The following is a 27637-nucleotide window of genomic DNA, read 5'->3' on the forward strand; positions in this document are numbered from 1 at the left end:
TTCATCACAGTTTAGCACGATTGTGTTGTTGTATACCGTTCACAAGTGTCGCGTATTGCCGTTTGTATTCCAGTATTCAGTACCTATACAACGATAAATAATACAACATCTTGAAAACGGTGTTAGTCGTTTTTCTTCTGGGGGCCACGGTTTAGTCATGTATAAAACTTTGGTTATAAACATACATTATAGTAGTCATACTATTCGGCATAATCACAACTGACGACTTTGAAATCGTTTGCCTGGCATATATAATATAATATATTATACGCATTACCACCTCGCCGAATATTTATTATAATATGTATGATATGACCTCGGAGACCTATTTAAAATATTCCCATCATAAAGGCCCGGCGCCGCACGGTCCGACCAACTTTGACTTTTCGTTTTTGAGAATAAACCCCAAAAAACATTAGACTTGTATGCATCTATAATAATACAGTGAAACGTGAATCTTTATAAATTGTTATTTTCATTGCGTCAAGCACGTAAAAGACTTATAGGTACCAGTACGAATATTATAACGAATATGCATCGAGTTAATTAATTATTTATTATGTTTCCGTCATTCGACAATTTGCGCCAAACAACAATGTCGCGATATGAACGCAAATCACGGTGAACAATTTACGAGATCTCGATTATTCAATACGTCGCACTCATTAAACGGAACGTACATGTGTGTACAGGACGTTTAAGGTGAAAATATTATATTTCTATGTATTATATAAACGCGCAACTATAACTTCAATCAGATTTCGAACAATCGACCACATACATAATGATTACTCTGTATGGATGTATAAATATAATGTATAATGTAAATGTTTTATAAGCGAACGAGCGCGTGAAACGAAAATGAAATAAATCCCACGCACACTTGAACGTAAACCTCCTACCGGTGCAGAGTAAATCGCTTTGGATTGTTTTTTTATTCCTCGCCCGCTGTCACCTTCATATGGATGAATGTCTATTACAACCGCATATATAACCGTCTAATACAGAGACTCGTATGTGCGAATTTATTCATTAAAACACAAATCCAAGTAAATCATCGAGTTAAATTGCATGATATATATATATATATAAACACAACGGGTACTATATATTTATATATAGGGTATATAATTTACAAACCGTTTACGGCTTTGGAACGTTTCCATAGGTAGACACCACGTCTCAGCTGACCCACACGGTGAATTAAAATGTACGGTCGTATACGTTTTAACCGTTCCTGTTTTTATTCGACTTGGGTTTATTTCTCAAAAAATGAAATTTTACTTTTCCCACTCATTATTTGATGATACAACGCACGTACAATTTAAATATATCCATTAAATTAATAGTACAGAAAACTAAGTACATAATGAAAAATACACGACCTTAAACCTTTTTTGCGATTACACATAATATAAACACATTATTCCGAATGATAACCAATAATGGTTAGTCATTAAATACATTTTAATTAAACTATTCTATTAACATTTATTTATTTAAAAATGTAAATTAAACTACAATTTTTCAATAAAAATGAGACTTTTGTTTAACTTTTGATATTCTGTTAACTAAAATAACATATAGTTTTTAAAAGAGATGTATTATATTATTTTATTATTTCCTGCTCATAATAATACATGGGATACCAAAAGAAATCGCCCTCGACGATGGTGTAGCTATATTACCTATCCACAACGCCGTGTTACCATAGTATATTATTTAAATCTTAGATATAAAAAAAAAATTTAGTCTTATGATAGAAACCAAAAAATTGACCAGGAAAAATATTTTGACTAAACTTTGTGTAATAATTATAACTATCACAAAAACAAATCTGTTGGTTATAAATTACAATCGATGTGCTACGTGATTATTGTACTCTTATGAGTTATGACATACTCGTGCATGTAAATGCTTTTTTTTTAATGTTTTTTTCATATTCATTAAAATATTTACTCTCTAAGTAAAACTGTGCTCGTTAAACATGTTGATACTCCGTATGAAGTGTGTATCAAAACTCAAAACAAACTTTCAAGTGGTTTTAAAAATATTTTACTTTATAGGTGTATAATATACGTTGTACCTTCTAATTCAATCCATTGGCACTAAGTAATTTAAATCAGAGCTAATTGAGTTCAAACATTTTTATAACGGAATCCAATCGATACCCTATATACAATAATATTCAACTGGTCTAAGTACATACATAAACGCACAATGACCCCATAATTCAAACACAATAATTTATTTATTATTTTATTCATTTTTTTTTTTTAATTTTTAAGGTAGATATTGGCCTTTGAGATTACGGCATTTGCAATATTATCTACGTATATCATTTTAGTTGATTATATTTCATCACAGAACAATAATATTAACGCATTAGATAATTTAAAAACATAGAGACATAAATGATTTTATTTCAACAATTCTGAATATAAACACTCTATAGAACAAATATTTTATATTGCAACAAATATACATAGGAATCTATGTCATGAACTATTGTTAAATTAAAATTGTTATTTTAACTTTTTAATTATTATTTTTTATATCTAAAGATTCGTAACAAACACAAATATACTTGTTTTTTCATTTCCATATTTTTTTTTGTTTTAATTTAAACTTTACAATAATATTGATAGTTGTATGCAAAACGCCTCTTCAAAATTATAAGTAATTTATGCTACAAGATATTAATTTTATTAATGGCCGTAAACCCTCTTTCAGTCTTAAAAAAATAATAAAAATGTATTCTTTTGTATTTCATTGATAGTTTTATCATTATTTTTATGTTATTTTTAAATGTTAACTATTTTTATGACAATGACTTTCTAAGTAGGTTATTTTTAACTTTTTTATACAAGTGGAATAACGAGGACTAATATCCTGTTTGGTTATTCTATAATTTTTACCCACTGAAAAAATCTAAAAAACATTTTAGAAATTTAAATAATAACATAGACCCTTATACACACTTAATTTATTAGAATGATGAACGATAAATAATAACTTTAATTTATAGATAAAATATATGGTAAATAAAAGCATAGTCTAAAATATGCAATTATCATAAAATATAAGTGTGTTAATCATTTATGAGAATTGATAAACATTTTCATCGTGATTGTAATTTATATGAATGCCGAGAGGAAATATATATTTAATAAATAATATGTATATTTAGGGATTATTTATATAATTATAATAAGACTATATATTTATATATAAATACATTTATAGTAACATTTTAAAATAAGGAAACAATAATTTAACATTATTTATCGCCATTCCTTTGATGATTTAAAACTATGTATTTGTACACATTTCTCTGTAATCAATGGCTCGGAGCCAAATCGAGGGAAATTTAGATTTTACCAGGCCGATTATTTTCTACAAAAGCTCTATGCAAAATGCATTGTTCAAAAACATATAAACAGTATTTATTTGACACTATAAGTAGAGATAACTATCAATGATATAATGCACATTATTTTACTACCATATACACTATAATTCAATAATTAATAGTTAGTTAGCAAACAAATAGATCAAACGAAATTCTTACGCACCCTTCTGTAAATTAATAACCGACTTTTGTGTAAGTTTTATTAAATTATTTCTTAAAAACTTAATATCGCCAAAGAACTTTAATAGTAATTTGCTTATAAAAAAACATACAATATTATTGCACTAAAAACTTTTATAATAAATAGGAAAAAAGATACCATTTTTTAGAAACCAAAATACTTTTCTCCGATAACACTTGAAAACATTAAGCCGGAGAATTATGCCTGTATTTTTATTTTATTTTTTTACTCTTTTAAACACTTTTCAGCAAAATAGTGAAAAGAAAGAAAACAAAAAAAAAAATATATAAACAGCATTTTTTTCCTTTATCAGAAATAATTAGGTTAAACCTATTTGGAAAAAAAATTGTGCGACAAAAGTTATGGCAAAAGTAAAAACAGTGCTACTGCAAAAAGAAGAATACCACAATGACGTTAGTAACAAATCAACAAATATATACATTATAATAAAGTTCATAATTTATTCAAAATTTAATAAAATAAATTGTTACAACGGTGTTAATAACAAGGTAATCAATATTATAATACTAATAATACATATAAATAAATAATACAGTAAAATCCCATTACAGGTGTTACAGCAAACTCCAGGGGACCGAATTTTTTTTTCTTTTTAACGAAAATTTCATTGTAACGAAAATTCGAATAAGCTCTTTATAAGCCCTGCTTTTCGGCAGGGGACTTCTATGACTTTCGTTAAAACAGGATTTTTCGTTGTCTTGGTATTAGTTGTAACGGGAATTAAGTGTATATGTTATATATTAGTAATATTATATTATTATCAAGTAATGTGTGTATAAAATTTTAAATAGTATTTTTAGCTAAGAGTGCATTTATAACGGAAAGAAGGAATGCAATAAGAGGGCTGATTAAAGCAATTAGATTAGAGATGAATTGGGAAAAAATACCAGAGATATGTTTAGTAGATGATGTGTTTTGGTTGTTTGTAGCTCCCGTATAGGTTTTGGTTTCGGGTTGAGTATGATGGTCAATAACTTTGGCTGGTGGAACCTTTGGTGAAGTTTTTTTTAACATTTTTTTTTTTTTAATGCTGGGAATTCTCTGGAATTAGCTAAATGGTCGACTGAGCAAAGGGCGCATTTAGCAGGCCCAATGCACTCTATAATGCACTTCTTTGTATGATGATTTGCTCCACTTTTACGCTACGTGCGATTGTGATTGCAATAATTTTACGATTTTTTTTATGTGGTTTTCAATTTTAAACGTGTTAAGTAAGGACGTTATATAATAGATTTACACATTATTTTCGGCCGGAGAAACCTCCACAAAAAATAAAGGGAGGAAGCGTTTGTTATTTATTTTCGTTTATTTGATCATATATACATTACATAAACAATAATAATATATAACATTTATATTATCCGAAATTGCATAGAAATACATCGCTGTCGTGCCTATTTCAAGATCCCATCATGGTTGTGTTTTATAAATTATGAATACAACAGATGTTCGTATGAATAATAAAATTACGCGATGTTGTTTTCTGAGTACTAGCTTTGACGAATATCCAAGTTTCAAGATATTCTTTTTCATTGTTACAAAATCTTAAGGCATATTGACTTTCATAGTTTCATATAAATTGGGAGAAAAAAATTAGACTAAGACTTTTGATGATTTTATTTGATTCTGTCACTAATAAATCGAGAAAATCGGTTTTGTGTAATAACCAATTTGTATTTCTTCTCAAACAAAATAAAATTAGATGAGAGTTCATAGTTCATATTGTACGTTTAATCAGTTTAACGGTTTTAAATCGTTGGTTAAAGTATCTGACTTGGATACTAAATAATAATGAGGACCTAATCAAAGTTTTTAATATAATGCCATTACTCGATAAAAACATTTTTAGGACGTTTTAATTAAAAAAATTAAACTAATTGTATATTTATATTAAAATTATATTTATTTTAATTGAATAATTCGTCTAAATTCTAAATAATTGACATGATCAGAAATTATATAACTTAATAAAGCTTCAATTATATCAAATGTTTGAGCATAATGAATAGAATACATTTATATGTATCACTAAGAAATCAAAAGGTGTAATGTAAAAAAATTAAACCTTTCGTGACATATTATATTGATTATAAATTATTAACTTTAGATTATCTATAAAACAAAACTATACAAACATACATTTTTTCCAAGTATTAAATATTTTTAAATACATACATATCTTATAATAATATGTAAAATAATAACACTTTTTTCTCAATACACTTAAAATTTTTTCAATGAGTAATGTACTCAAGTATGATTCTTTTATATAGCACGTTTATTTTCAACAAAGCATTTTTATATTATAATCATGCATAAGTCATATATTTTATTGTATGAAGTAAAAGTTATTAGATCTTACAATGACATCAATTTTGACTTCTGTACATTATGTGTATATAAGTACGAGAACAATATTTTATAAAATTTACCATTCATATATTAATGTTATATTATTTTACAATCCAATTGAGTCAACATTATTTACATTATTCAATATTTCAAAATTCATAATGCTGAAATTACCTGAATTCTCACAAATAAAAACGTTATAAGTACAATAATAGTAATATTTATTTTTAAGTAATTATAAATTGAAAAATTAGAATACAGAAAATAATATGAATAATGTATGATAAATCATCGCATTTAAAATAATAAAATTCTGTGCCAATCTTGGTTTACTAAACGGTTTATAAATAGACATTTATTATTATTGTTCATAAAAATAATGAATGATTAAAAATATCATACAAAAAATCGTTTAATAACATTGAAAAAATTGAATTAAGATTCAATTTAAATGGATAATTAACCAAATATCAATAACAATTTATTTTACTTTAAAACGGTTTTTTTTTTGTTTTTATAGTTATTAAAATTATAGTTTAAGTTTAATAAAAAAATAATTACTTTTGTAAAAAAAAAATCTATAGTCAACAATACAATTCAGATAAACGTGTATTTAAAATATTTATCAACAATTTTGGGTTTTAAATAATTCACATGATATTAAGTCTAAAAACAAAGGATAGGTTATAATGCGATTATAGATGGTTATAATGTATAAATGAGATTAATAGATAACCTTAATTTATCTATTATATAAATATAATTTCATCTTCATAGGTTTTTTCCAATCACAAGCTATATTATTTGTAAATCCATCGCCTTTTCGTTATTTTAATTCAATTAAATATCTCATTTTTTAAATTTTATATTTATTATATTCAATACAGATGATTCTTTTATCAAACAACACTCATTTCAAAAAGTATTAATGTTTTTGAAAATGTTTTTTTACATAACTTATGAGTTATACTTATTTAAAGTTTAGACAAACGGAGTAGTAAACAAACATATTGCGGGGTAACCCCGTACCACTCCACTCCGCACAACTAAACTTTAAATACGTATAACTCATAAACTACTCACCCTAAATTTGATTTTTATGTATCAAAATACTCAAAAAATTATTCTGCTTTAGAATATGAAATTAAAAATCTATGTTGTCATTCGAAAAAGTAAAAACTTGAAAAATTATAAGGATAAAAATATTTAAAATATAATTTTTAATAAAAACGTTGATTTTTAACAATTTGAAACTATGTAAAAAATATTTTCAAAAACATTAATACTTTTTAAAATAATGAGTGTTGTTTGATAAAAGAATCACCCTATATATATATATATAAACTAATTGTATAAATATATTTAATTTAATGATGTTAAGCGCCTTTAAAAAAAATATCTAAGGAATTCAATTATTTGAACATTAAATAAAAAACAAATCTAAAAATAATTAAAATTATAAAATACCAAATATTTCTGAAAATATTAAGTTATAGCTTATAGGTATCAAATTATTTTGTTTGAATAATAAATAAATGTATCTATAGATCAATAATTAAAAGTATAAAGAAGAAACGCTTATTATTTAAAAGCCATAATAATATAATATAATACCTATTTAATGAGTGAAAATTAAATAGCTGAAATATGGGCATTTCCCTGATTTAATTCTTTATTAATTAAAATCAAAAATAAATAACTACATACATATTCATCATTATAATTTCTTTAATCCATTTCATAATTGAATAAATCGTAAATAACATTTCAAGAAATATCTATTATATTTCTTCTGTCACAACAAAAGTTATAATCATTGACTATAAGCCAAACGTTTCAATCGCATAAAATAATTGGATTTCCTGAAATAGGAATTTTTTATCAACATTTCTAGTAATAGTTTCTAATTTAACATCAAACTAAAAATATTCATTAGCATTATTACGGTATACGTAGTACAACAAACATTAACTAGTTAATTTAGACAACAAACAACTAAACAACAACCAAAAATACACAGTTAATTAGTATTGTAATTAATTTCATCTAGTATAATCTCGACAATAATATCAGTTTAAATTTTTAAATCAAGAACTCGAGACCTATGAAATCAAACTCTAAGGGTTCAGCCAAACCCCCTAACATAAATCGTATTCAAACTTTTCAGTCAAAGCGCCTCCGCTAAATTACTAAATCTCCCTACTATGTCTACAAATCACATACTTAATACTGATCTCTCTATCCCTCTTGTCTCTAAAGTCGCCAACACTATACAAAAGATTCTATGCTCGTTTTCAAAGCCACCGCAATGCAATCGTAAAGAACTATAGCTACTTTTGGTTCATCCGCTGCACAAGGCCCTGATGATTCCGAAACGCCTCTAACACGTAAATGGTGTCAGCAACCATTAACTAACTGATAACCAATATGTCCAAGCCGAAGTTCTTTCATTGAAAGGTCTCTTCATCCCTATTTATATAGCCACTAATATCTCACAACACTTACACTTTTTGTAAAAATATATTTATAGATTGTGTAATAAAAAAAAATGAATGTTAAAAAAATATCTATGTATTTTCAAAAACGCTAAAAAAAAATCTAGAATGACTTAACACATGTTTACTACATTATTTACTTTTATATTGTTCATTCAGTAAATGGATACTCTTTAAGATTCTAAAAAAGGTGTGAAAACTATTGCTTTCACAAAAAAATATGTGTTATTTATTTTTCAGAAAATACTTTTTATTATAGAAAACTTTATCTAACATTTTTAAATCACGTACACCGTGATTCATATATATTATGTAATTGCAATTACGTGTATATATAAGTTTAAAACAGTGGTCGAAAGTTAAAAATAAAAAAATAGTTGGGTAAGTCAAACTCTCTACTTACATTTCTAATAAATAATAATTTATGCGAGTAAAAATCAAAAAAGAAGACAAATTTAAAAACCATAAGCCAAAAAATGTGTTCTAAATTAAGTGAAAATATATAACTATTTTTTCAAAATTGAATTACCAATAACTTTGAAATCAAAATTAAATTAGTAATATCAATGATATTTTTTTTTTCGTGTGCACTTTTAAACTGAAGTTTAATAAAGTACTAGACATTTAAAAATAAATAATTCATGTAGTATGGATGCACATAATATTATGACTTAAATGAAACATTGTAAAATAGTGTGTTTACATATTATTATGTTTTTGTTACATAATGCAAATCAATAAAATTTTGTGTTTACATTATTATTAATTTATAATCAACTTAATAAAGTCAACATGGAACATTGAAATTAATTATTCTCTTTTATAAATTATAAATAGTCAACATTTTCTAAGATTTTACAACACGAATAAACTATAGTCATTTATTAACGCTAAATATGAATTAAATATAAGTTATGGTTAATAATATTAAAGTACAGTATAGATAGTATAAATTTTAGATACTATATATTATATAACTACAAAAATTAAGTAATCCAATAAAATAAGAATCACAAATTTAAATAAATAAGCGACAAACCAACTAAAATTTAAAATCTTTTTATCAGAAAACTAAAACTAAATATTTATTTATCTTTAGGTTACGATATCTAAAAAAACATAATTGTTAAACTAAAAATTATGACAAATAATTGAAGCGAACAAAATCAATAAACAATAAATTATGGAATGTCAGCCATCCAATTTAAATATTTACTGGGAATAACGACTAATATAGAATGTACAATGTAGATATATTTCTAAATATAAAATTATTTATGTATCCATCTACCTAATCAAACATAAGTCATGTTAAGTATTTGAGACATTTTAGTAAATGTATTTAATAAATAAATGTATTTACTTATTATGCATTTATTATGTATTTCATCAATATCCATTTATTGTTAAATATTATTATTAAAGTACTTTAGAATCAACATAATAACACATTTTTATTTGTTTCATTTATAAGTGTAAAATAAAGTAAGTAATACAAAGTTTTAATGATCCTTAGATGTGACATTTAAATTTTAAATTAGTAATTAGTAATTACAAAAAAATTTTCTTACCTACTTATACAATTAAATAAGTGAAATTAAAAAAGTAATTTAAAAGTATTTAAATACAAGCCGAGTATTTGTATTTTCTCTTAATTATTTTTTCTTAAAACTAATTAAAATGTATATAAAATACTTTTTGAATAGATGTATTTATATCAGTATTTAAATACAATTTTAAAAGTATTTTTACAAGACTGACAACTACTATGACGACTGTTGATTAATCAATGACCATTAACAATATAGATTATATGTAACATTAATATTCGTATTTTTGTTGTTCAATTGAATTAAATGAAATTTGTATAATTTATTAAATAAATATCTTGAGTAAATTTATAAATATTTAGTTTCATATATTATAATATAATTAAATTAATTTTAATTTTTATCACTTCAAGAATTTTAAGGTCAATAATAAGCATTAAAATAATAAAATAAATAAATACTTTTTTATTTTAACAGCAAAACTTAAATAAAATGTGCAAAAATATCCACATTTAAATATCACATTTGTTGTTAATAATACCTCGTGTAATATATTTACACACTGCTTAGCTTTAAAAAAAAGTATGCAATTATTATAAGACCAAACCTTGAATATAAAATATACACTACACATTACACATAATAACTAAGTTTTGAACCTTTAAAATTACAAATTCTAATGGCTACACATATTTATATTAAGTTAACTGATATATTTTCAATCTAATAATAAATATAATTATTTCATGTAAAATTAAACTATACTACTATACCCTTAGGATTTTCAATATATAATAATGCATTTTTTAAATTATTCCACGTTAATAATAGTTTATATATTTTAAGAATTTTGTCACATATTTTATCAGCTATGCATATTTTAAATATACATACATACATAATACCCAGAAGACTATGCTTTATCCGATATTCTTTAACTCTAAAGTTAATCAAATTAAAGACTTAGTTACACATATTAAGTATCTAATTTATTATGTAAATGATGCATTACATATTATTAAAGATAACTTCTTGCGATAAATTCGTATTTACTCGTATGCTCAAATAGCTTAAGAAAACCCCAAACTTGACAAAAAATATAAATAATAAATACTTTATATTCTGACAAAACATAAATTATAACGATCATAATTCTAATTAGACAAATTCATATTATAAGTTAATTAGTAAGTACTTAAATATAAATTTGTGTAAGTGAAAAACTGTAAAACTCAAACAAAAAATTTATGATTACAAATTTTAAACAATATTATTGAATGTAGTAATGGATATGATTGAGAATTAATACAAAACCTTATTTTAATATTTAAAATCTATATACCCAAAACCATAAATGCAATTAACAGAAATTTAAAAAGTAATAATAACCACAATTTAAAGTTATACATCCTCGAATACTTTAGATATAGGGAGTTAAACTTATAAAATCAAATAATAATATAAACTGGTAATAACAAAGAACATTTTGAGCATTTCGTATACTTGAAACATGTAATGAATACAAATAATAAATAAGCTAAATCCAGCTAAATTCAGTCTAAAACCAATTTTGTTATCTTCTTGAGTTAAAAATGTATTGACAACAATATACTTTTAAACTTTTCACTAACTTTTAATGAACTTAATGTGCTCTTAAATATATTGCCATAACTTCTCACTACTGTTTTCAATTGATTATTATCAACTATGTTGAATAATTAATTTACTGTCCAGTGCTTACTTATATTCTTGTGGAATGCTTATCTCTAAGTAAACCATAAGAAAAACTTACCATTTTATTAATCGAAAAAATTATAGCGAATACCTAAATTTAAAAAAAAAATCAAAAAATGTTACGACTCAGAAACTTTATTGTACATGTATATTGTATATATTATAATTATGTTATAATTATTCACCACATATTAAGACAAAAATATTAACAAAAAAAAAATATCTTTTTGAATAAATAATTGTTTATGTTAACATAAAAATATTTTAATTAAACAGTGTTGTATTTCAAACAATATGTAATAATAAAATACTTTTAGTTTAAAATATTTATAGCAAGTACAAAAACTAATACAGTGAAAACTTTTTATAACTAACGAAACTCTTTACAACAAAAAACCCTATATAACGTAAACATTACACAATAATGATTGGTTTGCTTTATAACAACCAGTTCATTTTCTATAACGTATAGTCACTCTCAATAACGAAACAATATTTTATGAAACATAACACAATTTACCTGTTATCGTATTATAAATTATAAAAGTAATCGAATGTAATCTCTCGGTCTTTTCAGATTCGTTATAAATAGTTTTCACTGTAATTTAATACTTAGACGATTGTATTAATAAAACGTATTAAAATTTAAATGCTTGAAACAAATACGAGTATTCGGTATAACGGCTATAAATTATAATTAAAATCTTTAATTTTGTAGAAAAATGTGGCGTATTGTGTTTAGTTATATATTATTCAAGACCAGAAATTAGATGAAACTACTATTTGACCGTAATCCCATTACTGTTATGCTAATATAAGCCACTATTCGAATGAGTAGTCGGCTGCATTGTCACTTAAATAATTCCCAAGAAACAAATATAATAAATTAAGGGTAGAAATTAAACAAAATTCTTCTCTTTTAGTAAAAGTAAACCATAAATAATGGGCCCTTAATCGCTTTTAAAACTATATACGTAGTTAACAGCAAAAATGCTGCTATAATTTTTATGCAGAATACACCACTTAAGAGTATGTAATGTAAATAATATTAAATTCTTTAGTGACAATAATATTATCACATATTATTAACAATACACAGTAAAACTTACTTGACATTTTACCGAGGTATAATGAAAATTTAAACAAACTTAAGCAAATCCACTTCACAGCTTTTAGTAAATTAAAATTATTTTAATCACGTATTAGTTACAAACACTATTATCGGCAATACAATGCATCTTAGCAAATTCAAAAACAAAATAAAATACCGGAAATAGTATAATTATCTGACTACTAATACCTATAAAATATGTCATAAATGTTACTTCTCTCGCAACGTAGATAGGTACACTCAGGTTATACAATATACACCCACACACATAAACACAAGAATAATCAACCCTACTTTAGCTTAAAAATAACTTATGTTATGTTTCATAACACAATTTACCTGTTATCGTATTATAAATTATAAAAGTAATCGAATGCAACCTCTTGGTCTCTTCAGATTCGTTATAATAAGCCAAACATCGAATATATTACATCAGTTTTACTAAATTAGAATTTTAACTATTTTAGTGAACTCGTAACAGTTTACGTTAATAAAAAAAAAAACCGATGGTAAACAAATTTAGGTTTAATAATTTTATTTTTCAGATGATAAATCTTATTTTTTATAATATGCTCGGTACTTTTTAAAAATCAAAAGAGTACCTATATTGTACATATAGATAGTACATAGATACTACTGTTAAAAATATAAAAAATTTTATTCAGAACAACATTAGACATTCAGCTGTTAATATTTAGACACGTTTCTAAATATATACAGCTATAGACTATCTAGTATTTATTTATGAAATTTATGCAAAATCTATGACCCCGCTATTTTAAAATAGCATTAAATTCATAATGGTACACGTGGAAGTCTAATGCATTATTTTCCATTAAAAAAATACAATAATAATATTTTAAATATTTATACTTAACAAAAATTATATGTATACCTAATAGTTTTAATATTCCTCGTTTATATAAACATATTTTAACGGAATAAATTCACCTATCTATTATTTATCATACTTAAATCTCGACCTTAAACGAAATTAATTTAACCACCTTACTAGCTTTTAAAACAAATTTTGAAAATTATAAACATATTTTTAAATAGGTTGTAAATAAAACTGTAGAATTTGCACTTTGACAAATTAAAAATCTGTTAACTTAATAGAAATGAATAATTGAACTTACAATTTTTTTTAAAAGAAAACCTAATATTTTTAAAATTGTAAATCTTTAATAGCACGAAAAATAAAAATAAAAATGTACTTAAAAAAAAAAGTAATATTTTTAACGTCTTCTATTGTATAATATTATTAACATTTAAAAAATAAGATTTTTAAAAACTTGCAAACACTAATACCGTTAAAATTGGTTTAAAATAGAATTTAATGTTTAAAATATGTTTTTGAATCTTGACAATAAGTCATAACCATAATTAGATAATATAGTATGTAAATTGTACACATATTAATATTTTTTTGTTTACATACATTTTTATATAAAATTGTTATAATAAATGTTTAAAGGTACCAATCATATAACATATTTACAGGCTATATGTAAAAATATACGAATACGTGTACTAAAATAATCACTTAGGTTATCACAGGTTATCACTTTTTCACCTTTTAGCATGAATTGACTATCTATTCATTATTTCTAATCAAAAATAAGTTGTGTACACAGCATTTTAAAATACTTGTTATTATGATAGTTTGAACAAAATATAATATGGATAGTAACAGAAAGAATTATTACTTATATTATGTATTATACATATAATTTATTATCTTAATGCTATATAAAATAGAAAACTTAATAGAGCGATAAATTATAATAAAACTTATAACTTAGTAAGACTTACTTACAACTTTAAAACGATCAAGGTTTTAAGAAAAACGGTAAAGTTCATAAATACAAAGAAAACATATTATTTTACTTTTAGTGGTCTCATAAGTAGAAAGGATGTCACATTGAAATTTAAAAATATTTTCGTCTCGTATTATTAAGTACCTACAAGTAATTTAAGTTAAATTATTTTCCTAGTTTTTACTGCGTTTTAGATGACAATTTTTCAATTTAAAAACATAACTTACAACCGATTTTTTATTCAACATAACACGTTTAATGAAACATTTGTATATAGTAAAGAGGTAAATAAAAAAAGTAGAAAGGATGGATACTTTTCACCACAACATTTATAGGGAATCTAATTAATCAAAATATGTAATAACCAATAATTTATACTATTCCATCATAAACGTAATCTGGGCAAAGGGTGTGACACCCTCCCTCTACATTTTATAGTGGGAATAAATATATCGTTTTGCTCCAATATTTTAAGCTCTAATTTATTGAATAATATTTTTCTATTTGCGTTTTTTAATTTATATAATCAATATTCACTTTTTTGTCATTCAAATATTTAAATTATTATGAAATATATAATACGAATTCTTTATTATTTTTTTCTCATTATAATACAGATAATACTAACTTAATATATTTTCAATAACTTTACTATTCTACAAAACTTCAAGTACTACCATATTATAATGTTTATAAGTACAGATTGTACAGATATTGTTGGTAATTATTTCAAAAAAAGAACAGTGTCACTTCTTCTACAGCCTACAGGTATTTTTAGATATAATACATAAAAATATGTATTATATTTACTTCCTTAAAAAAAAGAAAAATTTCACTAAGTTACGAAACTGAATTATATTATGCCGTATAAGATAGTAGATACATAATAGTATAACAGTCCAGTAAATAATATCTAACAGTGGTGGCCATAAAGGTCTTCCTCGAACAATACCTCGAAATCTATACCTTCAATCATGTAAATATTTTATACATGTGATTACGGGGGAGAGCAAACTACGCTCTTGATGAGTGGTTACTTTTTATGTTTCGCTAAACCTATATTTTTTAAGATAACCACCACTGATATTGAGTATAATCTAATATGTACCGGTAGTTTGGTCACCATTTATGTATACATATTATTTTATCGGAACGTGACAAATATATTCGACACACGGTCGTAGTCTAGATCCAATTACAGGACATTTGGAGACTTTTTCAATAAAAAAACCGTACTACACCGGCCAACACGTGGATGTGATAGACAAAATATTAGGTTAAATTTCTTGAGTACCTTTACCGATTGCACCCAAGACCTTGGGCACAGTCAAGACTCTAGTAGAAGGTTGATCCAACAATACCCAGGCGAATTAGTTTACTATTTTGCGGAGTCACCGCAGTATCTTGTGACTTAAATATAGCTTACTGACCCGTAGATCCAATATCATCTGTTGCTGCAAACAGTCCGTTAAATCCGAGCAATTGAAACTACCAATTAAATCTTGGTATACAAATTATTCTCATAACATCTCAATTGAACTGACAGGCGATTTATCGTGTACAATTATTATTATCCTACTTATATATGTATACTACCTAAGTGAATACGCTTAAATTATTTTACCAGTACTTCTCACTCGTAAAATAAAAATTGAATTAATTGTAAATTACATTTTCAAACAAAATGATACATTACAAATTTATCACAGTTTAAATTTCATAATTAACAAATTCTAACAATAATACTACGACACATGCTAAGTAAAATTTATTTCAAAAAACACAAATAAATCGGACTGAAAATGTCGACATAAATTCAAGTAAATCACAATTAGCTAGAACACGTCTCAATTACGGTCACTAAATCTTATTTTTAAACTGTTTTATATGCAAGAACCTGATGCCATTTATATTTTTGAATTCTATTATAGTTTGAAAACATTTTTAATATTATTACCGAAAATTCATGTTATTCATGGTTATGCCTTTTATAATCAAGGCACGTGCCGGATGTTTCACTCTAGTAAACTCACGCCCACATATAAATACATATCTTTACTATACCATTTATAGTATGGTGCAGTAACATTTTTTCTTGATGATAATTTTTTATAAAAACATTCAATGATAAGAATTGATTTAATTATTAGTCATGTAACGTTATATACATTATAAGTATATCGTATTCAAAATAAATGTAATCTATTAAACCAAAATATTAGAATGTATATTTTTTCATTAACACGAATTAACTCTATTACATATTTATATTCAAATAATCAACAAACGTCATAATAGTGTAATACATATCGTGTTATAAGACATTATATAATGCATATTTTAATGTTTGAACAAAATTGATTTCTGAATTACTAATATGTTTAATATTAAGTCATACGAACATAACGAATTTCACTCAAATGAGTTCTTACCAAAAATATACGATTTATTGTATTAATATATTATATACAAGATAATTTAAAATGTATTTTATAGCCATTTTATCATATAAATATTCATAAAAAAGAAAAAATCTTTAATACGAAAGTTTTTTGGTTTAAAAATAATTAAGATGATTAGTAATTTTTATATTTTTTTACAATATTTTACGGGGAAGATTTTTTTACAATCATAATGAATTTTTTTCAGTTTTTTGATACATACAAAATCCGACGAATAGTTGATGAGTTATGAGTATTTAAAGCTTAGGTAAGCGAAGTAATAGACTAACATTTTGCGTGGTATTGAGTACCACTCCGTTCCGCTCATCGAAACTTTAAATACTTATAAATTATAAGTTATAACTTATAAGCTATTTGCCTAAATTTTGATTTTTATGTTTCAAAAAACTCAGAAATTTTTTTTAAAATTATGATTGTAAAGAATATATAAGTTTTCATTTGAATTTTTAAGATAACTCCTAAAACCCCCAAAAAAATATTGTAAAAAGATATAAAAATTACTTATCATTTTGGATACTTTTACAGATAAAAACTTTCATACCAATACTATTATGAATATGTATACAACAAAATGGCTGTAACATACATTTTGAATCACCCAAGCTGTTTATATTTATGTCAATTGTTCTACAAACGAAAACAGCGATACAATTATAAAAAGTATAATTATCCAGTGAAAATAAAATTAAAATAATGGTCGATGTTCTTTCTTTACCGATTACGTCAACTGTATTAATTTTCAGTACCTACATATATGTACAAAATAGTGGGTTCAAAAATAATGGAGACCTTTTTTAATTTTGCTCCCATTGCCAAGGTTTCTATACTTTTTAGTTTTTATACAGTATCATATTGTGTATGTTTATATAAGTGTAATGTTATTGAATTTTTATACAATTTTGTACTATAATGTTACTCCACTAACCATTATTAAATTGTTAATAAAAGTAATATAACACCAGATTAATATATTTTTTTAGTACTCAATATAAATCACTCTCTTATAGCTTAAAACAAACAATTAAATTTCACAAGAAAGATCTTAAACAACAAAGCTCTATCTCAGTTAAAATATGTTATAGTTTTACAAAATTTATAATTAAATAAAATACAATATTCTAAAAATATTATAGATAATATAATATAATAAAACAAAATATCTATATAATTTATAGATTCAAAGCTAAAAATATTTAAAACTTCACGCCTATATTTTATGCAATACATAAAAAACTATAGGAAGAAATAAATTATCAATATTTTATTCTACTTCGAAAAGTCGTTGTACATAATGGTATTAGTCAATTAGTGTAATAAAAGTGCTTTGCCAGTTTCAAATCGTTAGCTATTGACGGTAGAATGATTGCCACGATTTCATTCGAAATTTTTATAAAGTAATATTTTTCAGTGATGGTATATCATTTTTAACGAAAGCCAACACAACTTGATATCATTTCACTCCACGTATTTCCTTGAGTTATCAAGTACAAAATTATTATGAATTTCAAATAAATATATACCATGCACTGTCAGACAACTAATTTAATACAGATATAAACAAACGTACAGTCTTCCAACAGACTTGGCTATATGAGGTGGCGCCAGTTTAATAATGCACGACAAAATTGAAATTAAGTACATACTAATAAACCAAAAAAAAAAAAAAAATCAAAATGCTTTTGAAAAAATTAGGTGTAGTGGCCATTTACAAATTTCTCTTATTGCATAACAAAATTTGATGTCACGGTAGTCAGATATGTACTAATAAATAATATTGTACATTCTAATAATTTTCTACGTTTACTTATTCCTTATTGTTATTTTTAAGTGTTATTTATAAATTTTTCGTTATTCTATTTATATTTGTTTATAAAACTTTATTAGTCATAAATAAAGACAATTATTTAAAAAATTAAGTTATTAAATGTATATCTTATAATCTATCTTTTTCTAATTGGGTTAGTACTTTTACCGTAACACAAATAAATAAAAAATATATTAGGGTTATTGATATTATAAACCTTACATAGTACATACTCCAACAAATATCTAAGTAAAAAATGTGCAATATTTAAGATAAACATTGATGTTTATGTGACACTGCAAAATTAATTAATACAAATTTTACATGCAGATAAGACCATCGTTAGAAGCAAAATTAAATTTATACCTGAATAATTACTCTCCATTTATCCCTATTTCTGTATCACAAGAGCATTACACTTGAACACTGGGTACTGGTATATTAATTTGTTACCATAAAAACTATTTATTGAGCAAACATGAATATTTAAAACTTACATAACTTATAAAATAATACTAAAAAAATTTAAGATATGCAATATAAATCCTTTCATATTAAATTTATCCTCTTTGAACCCATCGGTCCTACCCAATACAACCTGTCGAATGAAAAAAAAAATGATTCAGAGATCTTTCAACTTGATTACTATTCATACTCAAATTTATGAAGAAAAAATCAATTCTCAAATTCAGATTTTAAACAATTTATTAATAATGTTATTATTACGTATGTGTATATATTTATAGAATGATGTCAAAGAATATTTTCTCTATTCATGTCTTCCACATGTAATTTTTTTCTCTTTTAACTAAATTTCCTTATTCTATATACATTATACATAAATATATATTATAAATAAAACAGCTATTTTAATAATAAAAAAGTTGCAATATTTATTGTTTTATTTTTATCGCAAGAAATTTATAAAAAGAAAAAGTAGATAACTGCTCAGTCTTATAGACACAGTAGGTTAGGTATCAAGTGAACTTCGTCATTTCATAAATTTTTAACTAGAAAATAAGATGAAAGTTTTCGGGAATTTTGATGAATTTTGTCATCATTTAAACTCGCATATGTATAAATATTTAATTTTTTTAATAACTATAATAACTCATGAGAAAACTTGTATTACATTTTCAAGCATTTTGACAAAAACGAAAACATTTGTATCGATAGTTATAGAAACAAAATTGAAATGTAAAATGTCTATAAATAGCTCAAAATTAGTTGAAATATTTTGAGAATTATACCATGTATACAAAATATTAGTAAATTAACTATAAATGTTTTGTCAACATTTAAAATACCTATCTACGCTTATTCTAAACATTTTTATTTCTCAAAAAGGTAATGACAAACATAAAAATATAAAACACACATCGTTGTAAAATTAATATATTCTTCAATTTGCTCAAAATCTTTTAAAATAAAATTATTTGACACTCTAACAAAATATTTATAATATACAAAATTAATTAAACCTATTGCATTTATTTTCTATTATTTGTACTACGGTTATATTTATATTTATGGATATAATAATTTATACAATATTTTTACATTATAGAAATCATCTAAACAATCAAATGTGTTAACATTTTTTTTTAAATGTAACGTTGGCATTTTTATACACGTTATAATATTGCGTGCGTCTTCATATCCTGTACTTTTCCTTAACTTATACGCCGGCTATATCTACTTAAATTTAATAACTATAAAAAATAAATAATATATACAATTCATATCTCATATATTTTATCTAAAAAATCAATAATAAATTCTCCAGACATCACTATAATTAGTGCAGTGTTTGGAAAAAACGCGATCGTGAACGCGTGTTCATAATATTTAATACATATTAGCGAACGACACTTGAACGTCACATATACTTATATCAAACTATCTACCGTGAAGGCGTGAACATTTTCAAAAATTTCAAAAAACTTCTAGCACAGGCAAGGTAATATGATGAGGGCTTAAATTAGGAAACAAGTTTTTTTTGTATTATTTCACAACTTTTTAATAATCCTATATACACGCGTGAAATTATAGTCAATTGCTTATTCTATTATTTTGTAAATAAAAAATATTTTTCATAAAAAAATTCAAGTTCAAACCTTAAGAATTTACACTTTTATAAAAATTTTAAAAATGTAGTATATAAATGCAGATTTTATTTTTTAATATACAATTTAATTTTTGATTAAAATAAAACCTAATATAATTATTAATGCACACGTACAAAATTAATCGTATTTTGACATTACTATAATAAATAAACCAGAAAATTCAAATAAGACAATTTAATTTTATATGTGAAACTCATATCTATATATAAAAAGTTCACTTTATAACCAGTTTTAAAATAAACAAATTGATAAATATAATGATTTATGAATGTTTATAACAGTATAACACGTTAAACGAATCGCTCGTGTGGGAACACATTTGTGAGAAAACTTTATTTCCTAAGATGAAAAATATTCATCATGAATATAATATGTTCGTGCAGTATCTAACTAAACTAAAAACTTAATTTAATGCCGTTAACTGAATTTATCAGAGATCCTTCTAAACCAAAAAGTTCGAAATACTTTTTATTTATGATGTTCTCTTACACTAAGACATGCCTTTACTGTTTACATCGTATATAACAAAACATATGAACGAGATTTTCAATCGAATGATATGCTTATACGTTTTTTATTTATTCCATACACAAAATCACAATACATTTTATTATACTGTTATTGTTATTTTTTATCGTCATATCAATTATTATTATTAAAGGTATTTAAGGTATATATTAATATTTGTATAATTATATTTTTATACATTGTTAATTGTATCTTGTATTGCCTATGCCTCAAAATATTTTACTATACATTAAAAAAAATCCAATTAAATTGATTATTTAGTCAGACACTAGGAATTAAGTTAAAACTTAAAATTATATTAATATTAATATTAAACAGTATAACCATATTATAGACGGATTACATAAAAAAATGAATATATGATATATAGATATAGGTACTAACTACTAAAACTAAGCTATGTTAAAAGTCGGCTTAACGATAAACTCTGCACCATTATTTTAATAGAACTGAGATTATTATTTATTGCCGCATATTGTATATTCACATTGTAGATTGACGAGTGCAGAAAGAATAGGCAATTCGAATTCAGAAGCTCCTTTACACATATTCGTATCTAATTACTAATGTACGTGAGGTTACGGTATATTAAGAGGACATCACACTCACGCATATGTTGTCTCCATATTACTAACGTATACAACATAAGTAGACAATTTTACGTTCATAATAATCTATTTTAGTCTGTTATTTTTAACATTATAATATAGAGTAAATTGACCAATAATAAAATGAAAGGTGAAGATTATTATTTAGAGCAACTCGGAGACTTTTATTGATATTTTAATTAGTATCAAGTTAATATGATAATTTAATTAAAATATCAATAAAATTCCCGTTACCTAACCTAAGACTGAGACAACACAAGCGAGTGTTGCGTCTTCTTGATCCGACTTTGCCTGTAGACCACTACGTCCTCTTTAACCATAAAGACATGACGACCATTCAATCATCGTTTGATATATTTCTGCAGACCCGGGAACAGATCAACAATTCACATCATCGGTGATCCGGGGAACTTCTGAGTGCTGCAGAGCGCAAAATGGAGACGACAAACAGCATCAACGACCGATGCAACTACACGGAACCGGTGAAGAACAACACATGGGAAAAGGACACGTTGGACAACGAATACTCGCACTTTCTGTACATCACTTTCACACCGGTGTTGATATTGCTGTGTGTGTTCTCGATAATATTCAACGTGATACTGTTATTGTCGGTGATATGGATCCGGAGGCCGCTGTCGCCAACCCTGTACATCAGCCTCAGCCTGGCCGGTACTGATCTGTACACGTCGTTCCTGTTGGGCCTCGGACATACATTCAACAGCCTGCTACCAGTGGGCTTCCAAGTGAACCTAATGGATATGTGTACCATTTTAGGCCTGGAGGCACTCCGGCTAGGTGCCATAGTAACCACTGCAGGCCATCTCATCATGTTGGCGTTCAACCACTACATCGGCATTCTGCGGCCGCTCCATTACCCGGCCACCGTTACGCATGGCACCGTTACCGTGTTCTTATTCTTCCTATGGACGTTACCGCCATCATTCCTATTCGCCTACTTTCATATGATACCTTGTCAGGCGTTCCAATCGCCTCAATGTAAACTAATCGAGTAAGTATTTAGCGAGACCACCGAGTCTACACCGAGCTGCAGCAGTAAACAATGTAGCACAAGTAGCAACCATTTGTTTTTACAACAAGTTTTTTCAACAAAGCAGAGCTTGAAAAAACTATATTGGCGAAAATAAAATGTCCAACAAAAATAAAGAGTACTCGAATATTCCAAAAAAGTCCAACAAATTATCAACAAATTTGTTGGACATATTTCATAAATTTCTTTTATGATTATGTTGCTAACTTTATAAAGATAAGATTATTTCTTAAATTCTCTTTTGACACTTGGTAGCAGAACCAACGTGTTTATAATTTTTTCAATGACTTTCCTTACATATTTTGTTGGTTTATGGTGAGGACAATATATTACATTCGTATACAACGTAGTTTTTTTATCAAGAAAACAAAATATATACCAATTGATAAAATCTAACCTTCATTTATATTCTTATTTACTAAAAAAGGTACTTTTTACATAGGTGTGACGAGCGTAATACATAATGCGTTTTCTAATATTATATACCACGTTATCTACGTACTCGATGAATCAAATATACTACTCGTCAGTTGCGGATCCAGATGATTGGTGGGGGGCATTCTTTTAGTACATACTTTTAGCCTTAAGAAGACTTTCCACCAGTAATAATAAAGGGTTAATATCATATAAGTAATATCAAAAAAGAATAATAAAAATGTTATCCTTAAATTCATATCATTACAGTTGTTGGTCGTTTCGTAATAATTACGAAATTATACAGAAAATTTATTAAAAACATATGAACGTACACATGGGCTACTAAAACTGCTTTTACAAAGCAATTTTAAAGCAAAAACACTAATTAGAAACACGAAATAAAATAATATTTTGGATAAAATGATATTTTAGGCAGGTATAACTTTATCATTGTATGATCTATTTTAATAATATGACATTATCCCCAAAATATTAATTGTGAACTTTAAATTGTTAACATGTGTTTTTCCTCTAAGAGTCAAATAGAAAAATTAATCAATGTTCTCCGTTGTGTGTCTTACATTATCAACTCAGGGCTATAGTATCTTCTTAAGATTTTGTAAAAGCCTTTGCACCCCCCCCCCCTCTAACCATACATAAAAATAAAATCGAAATCCACTACAATTTACATAATACCGAAATCTTATAATAATATTATCATATACTTTTTTCAGTTTTTTAAAAGAATCAAAATTCAGAAGTACATTTTCAGCTGTACTTTTCGCCGCTCTTGCCATTATGGGAATAGTGTACTATCACATATTTATATTGGTAAAAAAACATCAAGCTTCTCGTCTCCTGTACAAACAGAGTGGCAGTGTGCATTTCAATAAACCAAATCAAGTAAAATATTAAAATGCAACTATTCGTTATTTATATTTTTGATCTAATAATACCCGCAAATTTATGTGAATGCTGTAGGTACGTAGACAAACGGAATCACAACAGAGTAAAAACGAAAAGGCGCTATACACTACATTAATAATTGTCGGAAGTGTTGTAGTTGGGTGGATGCCAGCGTGCTTACAATACTACCTGATATGTACTGATTGTATAATTCAACCGGATTGGGGCAGTTTAACCGTGAAGTTTTATACATACTTCGCGACAAATTGTCTCGTAATTCTTAAATCTGCAGTAAACTCATATATTTATGCAGCAAGAATGCAAGAAATTCAAGTAAATATTTTTCATTATTGAATATTTTAATAATATAAATTTATCTTTTTATCAAATCGTATAATTGAAAACTAATTATTGAATACTTAGTTAAAATCAAATGTCAAAATATAATTTTACTAATTTTAGTGTATTAAAGTTTGTACTTATATTTTTATTAGGTAGCAATACGTAAAATGTATTGTACACTAAAACAAAAATTATGCGGTGTTGACGATGAAATGGATGTAGCTGGATTTGACCAATACAAATATAGTAGATCATCAGCAAAAAGCAGAAGAACAGTCATATGCAGAATATCAGTTCATCAAAATAAAGATGAAAACTTAACAGAAATCAACCAAGATAATATTAATAATGATCATGAATTAACAAACTTAAGTAGTTGTCAAAAAAAAAATGAAACACCAAGCATGGTGACATATCTTTAAGATTCTTATTATCTCTGTGTAAATTTTTGTGTTTGTTATTTATATAAATGACCATTATTACTTATTTCTTAATAAACTGTTTATTTTATAAGTTATACCTTTTAAAATAATAATATTGATAATATAATATACTATTTAAAAATTCTGGAATTAAATTACTAACCTTCCATCAGTAGCTTCGATAAACGTTGCATTTAAACCCAGTTCATTAAGACAGTAATACATACGGTTACGTCTTTCTGTTCTTCGGGCTAAGTTAATCACAAAAACATTGTCCAAACCCATATTGTCTAAGAGAGCACTTGGTAAATCAAGATCTGATAAGTTACTTGAAATTTGTAATGGTTCATTATCAACTAAAAAATATTGAGATAGAAATATATTACTATTGTACTTGGATATACATACTATATTATATTTTTTACCGCCAAAAAATATTAAATACTGATCCTTACCAGTTATTTCTAATTTTATATTTGTCAACTGACTTATGTCCATTTCTAAAGAACTATCTTTTTCAAGTGGTATAGTTATAAAGCCATACATTTCATCATTACAAACGTGCAAGGGAATACCTAATCGAAAAAATAATATATAAATTTAAATATCATTAAAAGAAAAATTACTAATAACTAACCAGAAAAATTTGCAGACATAGCAAATATAATTATATCATCTACAGGTCCCATGTAATTAGACAATAAACTATGGTTAAATGTTAAATAGTTAGTGATCTGAAGTCTTAAATCTATTAAAACTGAGCTGTGAATCATTGGAACTTGAAAGCACCCCTTAGTTTTTCTTTCTACTATAGGTGCATAATCAGAAGTTCTCTTATAATAATAGTTGTCAGTCATGCCACACCAAAAATTTGAATATAATCCATCAGATTTCAACATAGGAGCAACAACTGGATATTTTTTTTTTATTAAATTTTTCAAAGTAGACTTATTGATAATAAACGCATCACAATCTAAAAACTATTAGTACAAAAATTAAGTCATTAAGAATAAAATATTTATTTTTATTAATTATTTACCCAAATATAATCAGCCCAACTTTCTCGTGCAGTTCTTAAAGCAGATTCCCTTAGCTGGACAATATGCTGAAATCTAGAATGGGGCCAATGTGCTGGACCGCTTTCATCATCATACTTTGTTGAACTATTATCTACTTTAACATCAATTGAATGGTAAACTGTTCCTGATGTCTTTAACCATTTATTTAAAATTTGAATGGAGTTATCTATGTTATGATCACTCCTAATCCTATAAAACAATAAATATAATAAGCATGTAGCAATTAACATTTATACTTTAAAAATTAGATAACAATCTAGTTTTATATCCTATAATATTCCTATAAAATAAATCATTAATTTAAAAGATTATTGAAACCATAATACACATATTTTCTTAGAACTTTCTATAAATTGATCAAAAAAATACATTTATTAAATTATTTTTGAATTTAAAAACAATTAAAAGTAAAATAAATCTTTAATTTATGATATTTAAAAATAAGTTATTGCTTTCTTAAATAGAAAATCAAAATTAATTTAAACAGAAAATTAAACAAATGTAATTTCTCACTACATACCAAACTTTTTTTTATAATTGTTTATATATCTAATACCTATAACAAGTTTTACATTATTACTTATTCAATATCACAGTGTGTACATTATGAAAAAATAATGCATTAGTAATGAAAATTAATTTTCTTTGATTTCAATATCTAAAACATATTCATAATAATTAATGTAAACATTAATATTTGGAGTATTAGCAAATAAAAACTATTTTAAATACTATTGCTCTATCACATTTTGCAGGTCTTGAGAAATTCAGTAGTAAATCTGTCGTTATTATTTTGTCTATAAGCGCCTATAAGAGAACAGTATGAAAAACAAAGAGTACATCACAATGATTTGTTAATTATGGAAAGTAAAAGTGACAGACAGTACAATTCACAAGATTACTCGTATCTATGCTTTAATATTTGAAGACTAGTGTGATCACTTCAGAACGTTAAAGTTAAACCACTTTAAAGCAAAAACAACAGAGGTTTGTTTTATCCATCGAATAACTCAATAGCTCACCACAGATGTATTCGGTCCTTGGGATAGTCAAGAGATTCAAAAGCACTGAAGAAGTATGGAAGAGTGTGAGCCTTATTCCGTATGAGTATGGCCACGAACACGGTGTTAGGCTTGCGGTCATTGACGGCCGATCCCAAAGCCAGCGCCAGCAATGTCACAAATGTCATCCACGCGACTATAACCGCGGACAT

At 25.3% G+C, this 27637-nt stretch overlaps 2 protein-coding genes across 2 annotated transcripts in view; one reads left to right on the forward strand and one right to left on the reverse strand.

The window, feature by feature from the left end:
* The window catches only part of LOC113549211 (trace amine-associated receptor 4-like), a 38115-nt gene extending 12733 nt beyond the window's left edge, over positions 1 to 25382 (forward strand). Inside the window, exons 2-5 of the mRNA XM_026950403.1 lie at positions 22573 to 23219; positions 24410 to 24578; positions 24657 to 24914; positions 25076 to 25382. Of these exons, the coding sequence (XP_026806204.1) occupies positions 22642 to 23219; positions 24410 to 24578; positions 24657 to 24914; positions 25076 to 25345 (1275 nt within the window). The 5' untranslated portion in view covers positions 22573 to 22641 and the 3' untranslated portion in view covers positions 25346 to 25382. The remainder of the gene's footprint in view (positions 1 to 22572; positions 23220 to 24409; positions 24579 to 24656; positions 24915 to 25075) is intronic.
* The window catches only part of LOC113549210 (glycosyltransferase 25 family member), a 66665-nt gene extending 39028 nt beyond the window's left edge, over positions 1 to 27637 (reverse strand). The window contains exons 1-5 of the mRNA XM_026950402.1: positions 27447 to 27637; positions 26385 to 26613; positions 25983 to 26325; positions 25801 to 25920; positions 25509 to 25701 (exon numbers count right to left, since the gene is read on the reverse strand). Of these exons, the coding sequence (XP_026806203.1) occupies positions 25509 to 25701; positions 25801 to 25920; positions 25983 to 26325; positions 26385 to 26613; positions 27447 to 27637 (1076 nt within the window). The remainder of the gene's footprint in view (positions 1 to 25508; positions 25702 to 25800; positions 25921 to 25982; positions 26326 to 26384; positions 26614 to 27446) is intronic.

Source organism: Rhopalosiphum maidis, chromosome 1, assembly GCF_003676215.2.
Source record: "Rhopalosiphum maidis isolate BTI-1 chromosome 1, ASM367621v3, whole genome shotgun sequence".
NCBI lineage: Eukaryota > Metazoa > Arthropoda > Insecta > Hemiptera > Aphididae > Rhopalosiphum > Rhopalosiphum maidis.